Source organism: Gossypium hirsutum, chromosome D08 (genome assembly GCF_007990345.1).
Source record: "Gossypium hirsutum isolate 1008001.06 chromosome D08, Gossypium_hirsutum_v2.1, whole genome shotgun sequence".
NCBI lineage: Eukaryota > Viridiplantae > Streptophyta > Magnoliopsida > Malvales > Malvaceae > Gossypium > Gossypium hirsutum.
The window spans coordinates 66,755,693-66,765,826 of record NC_053444.1 but is presented as its reverse complement, the minus strand read 5'-3'; the positions used below and the strand labels follow the sequence as shown (position 1 = coordinate 66,765,826).

At 32.8% G+C, this 10,134-nt stretch overlaps 1 protein-coding gene across 4 annotated transcripts; it reads right to left on the bottom strand.

The window, feature by feature from the left end:
* Positions 1 to 482: 482 nt before the first annotated feature.
* LOC107909084 (uncharacterized) lies at positions 483 to 9,788 on the bottom strand. Of its 4 annotated transcripts, none has more exons than XM_041098928.1 (16): positions 9,461 to 9,704; positions 8,779 to 8,884; positions 7,692 to 7,814; positions 7,279 to 7,329; positions 7,083 to 7,178; positions 6,289 to 6,369; positions 6,082 to 6,200; positions 5,894 to 5,947; positions 5,158 to 5,274; positions 4,921 to 4,989; positions 4,600 to 4,666; positions 3,791 to 3,844; positions 3,594 to 3,716; positions 2,348 to 2,422; positions 1,161 to 1,193; positions 483 to 875 (listed from the first exon to the last, which is right to left on the bottom strand). In XM_041098928.1, exons 2-16 carry the CDS (start codon positions 8,848 to 8,850, stop codon positions 780 to 782), a joined length of 1,230 nt encoding a protein of 409 aa, XP_040954862.1. In that variant the 5' UTR covers positions 8,851 to 8,884; positions 9,461 to 9,704; the 3' UTR covers positions 483 to 779. The 4 variants fall into 4 exon arrangements, with proteins under 4 accessions (XP_040954862.1, XP_040954861.1, XP_016691965.2 ...); XM_041098927.1 differs by having other exon boundaries at positions 5,894 to 5,995; positions 9,461 to 9,700; XM_016836476.2 differs by lacking the exon at positions 8,779 to 8,884 and having other exon boundaries at positions 5,894 to 5,995; positions 9,461 to 9,788.
* Between the last annotated feature and the right edge of the window lie 346 nt (positions 9,789 to 10,134).

Sequence of the window (10,134 nt, the reverse complement as noted above, 5' to 3'; positions counted from 1 at the left end):
AGTACCTCATAGATGTTTTAAAATATGGATTGATCATCAAACTAGCTACATCATTGATTATCAAGTCAATCGGTTTAATTGTTGATTCAATAATAATTAAATAAACAATTAAAAATTATTTAGAAATCAATTCAATTCTTTTGTCACATTCAGTTTCCGTCCAATGTTTGATTCCACCAACAAGAGTCATAAGTGATGTCCAAAGGGACTACCGTAGTCACCCAACTAACTTGAATTTTTAGTGTTTCCAATTTTATGTTAATCGGCTGATGATCAAAAAAGATAAAATTGAATAATTGAGTGATCATTTTGTAACTTTTCATGGTTAAATTGAGTAACAAAAAGACATAGGGACTACTAATACAATTTACCCTTAATAAATTTAAATTTTGAATCTAGATATCTGCATCATTGTCTTATCCTCAGGCTTTGGGCTTCAAGCAAGAAGCTATAAGTTGACACTACAGATAAAATCAGTAAGCTAAAAGAAGGCTCTTATTATTTTCCTCCCAGTTCCTATAAAACATTATATTCTTTTTATTCCACTAAATAATCAAATGATTTAATCCGGTACCTATATCGAATATAAACAAATGAACTGAAGCAGGCACCGAGCTCAGCTCCATACGAGGATCGCGCAATTTTGTTTGGAAAAAGTACCTACTTAATCTCTTCCTTCCATTTAGCAACATCCTATGACTATGATGCACAATGGTATGTAACATTTTACACAGTTTTACCTGAGCCAACAAAATCGGAGAATGCAGTCAAAGTTCTTGCTAGTGATATGGATCGACCCAGCACTTATCGTTCTTCACAGCTTTCTCCCATCGTTGTCTGAAAAAGTACAACTCGACGTAGGACTGCCTCCTTACCTGTACAGATCAAGTTCGTACTCCGATAGTTATAACCGGTGTTTTTGTGCACTTAAATGATTGCCAAGTCAGTCAATGCCTAGAAAAAGTTCTTTTGATATTTTCAACATTTGAACTCTATTTACAACAAATAATCAACAAGGGATCGAATAAGTTCTCCTTTGGCTAAATCTCCAAGCCAGCACCTCAAAGTACCATGCATAAGACTTATACAGAACACATGTTGTAAATCAATAATGCATACCATAAGGAAGATGATGCAAAGCAATAGACCCAGATACTTACTTCCACTCTAGGATCTTGTGGACGACGAGGTTTCTGCAATACAGAAACAGACCAAATAGTTAGCCAAGACAAAATACCGAAGGTACCACAATTGACTCGGGAAAGAATACGACAGGCCATACATTTTCATAGTTTTCACTTTCACAGATAGCGATGGCCGTTATATTTGCACAAGCTAACCAATTAATTCACATTTTATCTAAAAGAAATCTTTTCAGGGGTTCGGATTTGGTGTAACTAAAGCAAGCAACTCATGTAGAGATTTTAAGACATTCTCAAATCAACGTTATCGGTTTATAATCCGTTCCGGTAGTTTTCGGTTTAAATATACTCTTATACAACATACAATCAGATACCAGAAAGATGAAAAAAGAACATTCGGAGCATTGAACAACCAATAAACCAGCACAAGAAATCCACTGAACTTCCGAGATGACAGATAAAAGCAGTGTTTAAAAAATCAGACTGGACTGCCCTATATCATTAAACCAGGTATCTTTCAAATCGGTTGAACCAATAAAAAACTTAAAAAAGAAAAACCAACAAAATCCCTATAAACCGTTTTAAACTTTTTTTTTAATTCTTTTCATTAAATTAAACCTTGAATTTATATTAAATATTCTTACATTTAGTCAAATACACAGTTTTGTTAAATATTTACTATACTTATATAATATTAATATTTAATCTTTTTAATACCAGAGCACATACGTTTATGCATGCTTTCTGCTGTGAATGAAATTGTTTAGAAATACAAAATGGAGCTGTGGTGTTATACACACACACACACACATGTATACATATACTGTATATGACTTCACCATTTGGCTATCCCTTCTACAAAGATTGTCCTTATATCCTAATACGTGTTCCCAATAAATTTTGCCCCTTTCGCATAAGGACATAAGTACATCAAGGCCTTAATCACCAGTAATAGCAGAGAGAGCATTGGCTAAAAGAACACAGTTTTTCCAAATGTAGTAATCGACACAACAGCAGTAAAGCACTAGCAGGAACCTAGAGCAGAGATTCAGCAATCACTAAACTGCTGAGCACCATCATTCAAGGATATTTGCTTAAATAAAGAAAATAATGTACCATTAAAATGTTTTTTTTTCCCGGGGGAGGGGGGGTGGATAAGCTATGTACCACTAACATCTTATTGATAGAGATATCAAATTTCTAACCTTTTTTTTCTTTGCTTTAACATAGTGGCGCAGTATGTATGCATCATTCACAACAATACCTTTGATTCGATCACCCTATTAAAGAAAAACATGTTAAGCAACAATCTTTTGGGTAAGCAAAATAAGAGAGAAACCCACTTTAAATAGCTTGCTTGTGCACAATAACCAATTTTTGTATAATAATTGTGTTTAACAGGTTAAATTTTTACATAAAATATTAAAATTTTACACATGTAGCTAAAGCAAGCAACTCATGTAACTAAAGACAACATCTGTATTGCAATGATCTTTGTTCAAGGGTAAGAACTAGTAACTAAAGCAACTCATGGAGCGATGTAAGACATTCTCAAACCAATGGTAATGGTGTATAATCCCTTGCCTGTAGTTTTGAGTTTAAATATCCTCTTATACAACATATAAAATCTCAGAACTTCTAGATTTCAAACACATTTTAAATTGGACTAACAGATAGCAGGAGCAATTTAACCTTAAAGAACTGCTGAATAGAATTAAACAGAATAAGAGATATGCTCTGCCGCCATTTTGTTTAATTCATTTGTCTGCATCAATCTACTCTTCCTTATATCCAGAGGGCTTGCTAAGAACTTAATACCAAAGAACATATGTTTACACTTTAATATGCAAGATTTCTGCCGTGAATGTATGATTTTCACCATTTGGCAACCCTTTCTACAAAAATTGTTCATATGTCTTAAACAAATATATGTTCCAAATGTTAATTTCACATATGAACACACAAGTACTTGAGGGCCTAAATCACCAATAATAGCAAAGCTGTGGTTTAAAGGTATGGAGCTCAAGGGTTTTAGGTGCTTCGTTAAGAAATTCCTTGTTATTGTTTGATGAAAAAAAAAATGTCCCAATATGTAGATTTTAGAGAAATAAAACTCAAGTCCAGCATCGGTACCACTAAGAATATTTTAGTTTATGCACCACAACCATTGAATATGTTAGTTGCATAAACTGGACTTCTTGATATTAAGGCTTATTTAGTTGCATCTTATGCATCACCGTGTTTGAACCACAGTTTTGCAAATCAACCATAATGCCAAAATAAGCCTTAACCAGCCTGGCATAAGATGCAACTAACCACAAAGCAATCAGTACAACAGCAGTAAAGCATTTCTCGAAATTGCTTACCACCATTACTAAAGGATGATAATGCTTGAATACAGAAAATAATGTACCTTTTAAGATCTTGTGGAAATAGATATTAATTTCTAACCTTGTCCAGCCGTCGACCTCCAGCAGTAGAGCGATTTTTCGCACCCATGCCCCCTAGAGTAGGACGATTGTGGTGGACTACATACTCAGCATCGACAATACCAATATTTTTGGTTCGATCACCCTATTAAAATACAGGTTAAGCAAAATTCTATTGCTTTAGCAAAATAAGATGAAAACCCACTTTAAGTAGCTTGCCTGTGCACAATAACCAACTTGCATATCTATACCCCAGGCATGGATCAAATCATTCTGGAAAAAGATAAATAAATAAAAGAATGTAAATAGATAAGGATGTGACATTAAAAGAGGAAGAAAGAAAGAAAAACTGATGTATGAGGCAATTTTATAAACCTTTAACTAGCATTACCAAGGAACATTCACAGGCTTGCAAAACTAGAGCAAAGTTTGAGGGTGTGTTTGTACACCATGGAGTAATTGCTAGAAAGTGTAAATACTAAACTAGTAATTACACCCTCTTGTAACTACAAGGAATTCTAATTCCTAGAATAAAAAAATTTTAAAAAAAGTTTGAAAGTCATCATGGCTAATTACCCCGTACAATTCCCCCAATTCTCAACCCCCTCATAAGAATTGGAGCAAGTAACTGAGGTGCTACAATTCCTCTCAATTTAGTTAGACCTACTAATTACAATGGCTACACAAAAATGGCACACATGTGTAATTACAAACAATTACACCCAAATCCAATTACTATATGGCTTTCCAAACACACCGTACACATAACAAATCTCAAAAACATTAACAAAACAAAAAATGCAAACCAGCTCCTTCTTACCAATCATTCAGTTAACCTAAAAATCATGTTTCAGTTAAACTCAGCCCCATATTATAGATGTATCATTTCGTATTTAGCATTAAATGGTATGACAGCAAAGATATATGGCAATTGAACTCCATGCCCCACCCAAAAAAGAGGGAAGAAGTTAAGGAAAGAAAAGAGGCAAGAATAAGGATGTAAAAATCCCACAGTCTAAAAGGCAAACCTGAATCATGTACCATACACAACGCCAGGCAGCTCTCGAGAAAACGGGGGCCATCATTTCGATCCACCTGTAACATTCTCTTGTTCCTTAGATTTGGGAAGCAAAACCAAAATTTGACAGAGGTTTCAAATTCATTAATTTCGTTGAGTTGCACAATAATAGCTTCTGTAAGCATAGATTCTTTTGTGAATCTCAGTAGAAAAAATACCCTCTCACATCAATAGAATTAAAATGACAGTTTCTTAACCTAATTATTTTGTGAAGAATAAGTAAATTCTAAGAACCAATGGAGAATATTTAGTAATTTTACTGATATTTTACCCCGTGCATGGAGGTCCTTTACTATGGGCATCACAATGCCTCCCATTAGCACCTGGTTTGAAAGCTGTCCTGCAATGAGAAACCATACACAATGAAGCAAATTAAGTCACTAGTTTCAATAGACTATGTATTAAACAAATTTGTGCATGGTTTACAAAAGTAGTGTATTCAGAATATGCAATGTATAGCAGAAGTAGCTTTCAAAGTAGATATTGAGAAATAAATGACTACAAGAACCTGTGCACTATTGATTTGCTTTCACGTGCAGTAATTTGATGGTGTACCTCTGATTTAGAACGATCAAGTGCAGGCTGCGATATCTCAAGCCCTTCATGCTCAATAATTGACACATATCTGAGTTATCAAATTAAGTTATAGATTTTAAATTTTGAATCTATAAAATAGATTATCAATGGTAATTAAATAAGATGCAGTTATTTAATAGCCAAAACACTTTCTCCTTTTAAATAAACATATAGCAAAATTTAGCAGACATGGGAAAGGAAACAAACAACTTCATAAGCTTTGCAGTAACTATCATACTTCCTTCAACACATGATAGAACTATACTTTGAAACTGCAACTGAAAGGGCAAAAACTGAACATCGATACACACAGCATTAAGCAATTTCAACTGCAGGAATATCATCAGCTGAAGCAAACCATCTCTATCAGGCTCCACAGTCATTCTTAATTCTATAGACAGGGTATAACTAAGAGTAGTCTATGGCTATCACCGCTACACTACTAGTAGAACTGTTCAACAAAAGCCATCATAAATTTCCACATTTGTGCACGTTTCAGGACCTCTGAGTTATTTAAATGCATCTTAATTATCACACAGCATAAGTTTATTAGCAACATTTTTCTACTTGAACTATAAAAGGATTTCATTTCTCAAATTGACAGAAATGAGCAGAGAGCTTCTAACATATAATCCGTGTTCTAATATGGATAATTGCATTCAACGTACACTTTCGGGTGAAAATGTTCAACTCCAAGGTCCTCATCCCAGAGAAAAATGTAACTATATTCCGAAACAATATCAGGGTGTAAGAAACGCTTTGCAAACCACCTAGTCACCGAGAAACAAAATCCAGGAGAGATTTAGAATAATGCTACTTCCCTATAATTTGTTATGGGATTGGAAAGATTCCTTACCATTTAGTTTGATTGCGTGCAGAAACATGTATGACTTTATCACACCATTCAAAATGCTTCCATTCATCAACAATACCATCATAATGGAAAAGCATAACTACAAAATCACTAGATAGAAACTACACAATAGAAAACAAAGAACAATCAAACTCAAAAATATATACAAGCTACTGGTATACTTTAAAGAACAAAGGAATTATCATCTACCATCTTGACCATTTTGTCTACTAGATCTTTTTGCTTTATTCCAACAGCAACTGCAAATAAGCTGGTAGAAGTATTTTCCTTCTGTCCAAACAGTAGTGCAATAGTAAAATTAGTATGGCCACATCAGACATGTCAGTGTCATATTGACCAAATGAATTGCCCCTGGAGGAATTAGCAGCATGATAATTTTGACATGAAGGTTATACACCACGTGTTAATTCTTTTACAAGATTTCCATGTATTTAGAGGACCCTTGGATGTTCATATACCCATACCCAGCATATAAGTCAAACTCGGGTACTTTGAGAAAAATAGAGAGTCAGAGCAACATAGTTCTGAAGTTCCAATTCGGAAGTTCCAATGAATTAACATTATTCTATTTGTGAAAATAGAAATTGTCAAAACCAATAGTGCACAAAGAATTATTGAGAAATCTATAAGCTAAAAAGAGGTTCTATCCTTCTAATCTAAATCCAAACAACAAATCAACCAACTGTAAACTATCTGCGATTCAAGAATATCCAGAAACATGAATGTGCTGCAATGGTGCAATTCCAACTTTACTAATAAAATCCATCAAAGTTGTATGTTTAATTAAAGTTGCATGCGCTTTACTCAGCCAGAGGTTTACAGTAAGGTGCAGTTTTTTCCATGGAGTTGTTTCAAATGGGAAAGTGTACGCTCCATAAATTCTATTCTCAAAATTCGAGTGAGAAACATGTTTACAAGGTTACGTGCCCATTCATATTGGTTACGGGAAGGTGCATGCTCACTCACATTGATTAAAACATTACCTCTGGGAAGCCCCATAAAGGTCGCATCTCTAAGTTCGATGTATTTTCAATGATACCTTCAGGTAATGGCGCAGTTCCGGGAGGCTTGCACTGGTTCTAAAAATATGAAACAGAAAATGGATTCTTGTTTGCCAGAAAAACATTTTCATAAATAAGGATGTGATTAAGCAAAATCTTTAAAGTCTCCTGAACAAACCTTGCAATTACCAACATTTGAGCTCTGCAAAATATCAGCTAATCCCCATGTCTGCACAGAGGAAACAACTTTCATTCTAGATATCCATCAATATATCTCTTTCTATTCGATATATGGCACTGACTTCCAAAAAGAAAAACTAATAAAAGGTTCATATTCGACCTTTAAATTATTGGAGATACAAACAACCTACAAATTTCAAACTTAAACCCATAGGGGAAAAATGTAATAAATAAATCAATAGCATCTTCAACTGTATGCTGATGGGAATCCACAGAATATTAAACGGTGTGAATATTAATTAGACGATGCAAATGAAGAAAACCATACAGAGAGACCCGCTATAGCACATATAGAAAGTCAAATAATGCAACAAAATTCATATCATATGGGATCTAAAATGGAAAATATACCTCTCTATTTTCTGTTTCTACATTTGAAAACCCTAGAAGGTAAACTATAGAAAGCAAAGCAGTGGCTGGAACAATGCTACAAAGACATGAACCCCAACCTTTCCGTTCAGCAATCAGAGGTATCTGTCAGATATAACAAACCAAATATATAACGATTTAAACAATTAGAAATCCAACTAGCAGATTAGAAGGCACACATCTTCTCAAATTATGACATAGTAACCACTAATAGTCAGCAAGTATAAGTATTGATGCAGATTCTATGACTAACTAAAGAATTAGAGGAATAGGCAACCAAGCAAATTGGGGAGCAAAAATATTCCAAAATTTTGACATAGCCCTTGGTAAATTTACCAAAGATGAAATTGAGTAAAGTTCTATTTCTATCAGAGGGCAATATGAAGATTTCGAGTAAGTGTTTACATAATTTTCTTCTGTCAAAAGAAATGATTCATCGAAATAATGAGTCAATGGAGAGTAAATATTAATGATTCATAATCATAAACATTGATATCTAACAAAATAATTAAAGGCCAACAAAACAAGCAAATTGGATTTCGTAAATATTCTCAAATAATATGACAGAATAAACAATAGTGATTCAAGAATGTAAACACTGATGCAGCTTCTATAATTATAACAGAGTAAGCATTAGTGACTAGCGGCTGTAAACATCAATGCAGGTTCTATAATTAACTAAAGAATCATATGTAATAGGACAACAAGCAGATACGAGGACACAAATATTCTCAAATTATGACATAGGAAACATTAATGATTCATAATCATAAACATTGATATCTAACAAAGGAATTAAAAGCCAACAAAACAAGCAAATTGGATTTCATAAATATTCTAAAATTATGAGAGTAAACATTAGTGATTCATGGATGTAAACATCGATGCAGCTTCTATAATTAACTAAAGAATCACATGCAATTGGACAACAAGCAGATAGGAGGGGACACAAATACTTTCAAATTATGACATCAGAAACATTAGTGAATCTCGAATATAAACATCTACAAAGCGTATTATTCGTTAATATTGTCTCTGGTAAGAATCAAAAGATTTCAAAACTACAGACAAGTATTAGGAGCAATGGTAGGCACATTGCATTCTCAAGGGGAGATGTAGTTTCAAACTTTGGAGATAACATTGCTGGAAGAGACAATAAACTCCGAACATTGACCCTAAAACAGAGGAGAATAAAAAAAAAAAGACTTCAAAACTATTAAGTGAATAACCAATAAGCTTCATTGAAGTGAGGCATAGAGACTATGAAGAAGTTCCCCGTTTCTTTATAAAATCAATGAATTTCATAGCATAACAACATCATGCAACAAATGCATCAAGCAAAAAGAAAAAAAAACTCAATTTCCAATATATTTTTATATGCACATAGACACACATACACAAATAACTTGAATACCCTGAAATTTGTGCAAATAAAAAAAGAAGACAGTATTTTGCATATAAAATTAGCTGACATTTCACAGAATTAAAAATTAAAATTCTATTCAAATACAAATTCAAATATAATTCTAACTTTTTCTACTCTCTTTACTTTTTTTACTGAAAAAAAAACAAAAATAAGATTGAAAATAGAGCCTAAAAAAACCATGACTGTTCCAACATACAAATTCCTAGTTCTAAGCATAGATAAATAAGATTCTGCACGAACGAGAAAAAAATGAAGAGAAAAGTAGAAAAGATAATCAGGGAATTAATTATTATCAACTTTTATTATTAAAGAAAAAAAAACTTACAAAATGTACTGATTTCATATCGACGAAACATGAAAACAAAAACAACTTTTTGCTTCTGGCTTGAAGCTTAAAAATGGGGTGTCCTTAGATAAGAAACGAAAACGTTTTCCAGGAAAATTTTCAAAAAAAAAATAGAAACAGGAAAAGGATTGTATATATATTATATGATAGGAAAGATTTTTTTTTTTTAAATACAGCGTTGGGCTGAATGCATGAAAACGAAGCAGTTTTGAATTTTTATTTTTTTACATTTTTAAATTTATATATATTTTTAGAATAATATTAATAATAATTAAAATAACGAAAAAAATAGAAACCGAAGAACGCGGCAGAAATAACTGGCGGAAAATTTTGTCCGTTTCCCACGCTTATAATTTTCATATTTCTGTTTAGATTTTTATTTATTTATTAAAATTTAAATTATTTTTAATAAATTATGGCTAAACTACACTCAAGGTCATTAAACTATTAGTAAGTTTATATTTTGGTCATTTAATTTTAAAAGGTTACAAAATAGTCATTGAATTTTTCGAAAGTATTTATTTTAAGCTATTGGGTTGTTAAGTTTTTATTTTAAATTTAGTTAGTAAACTCCAAGCGACAACCAGTACCCACCAATTGGTTGTTAAAAACAATTTAACACTATTAACAGTTAGATTTAAATTTTTGAAATA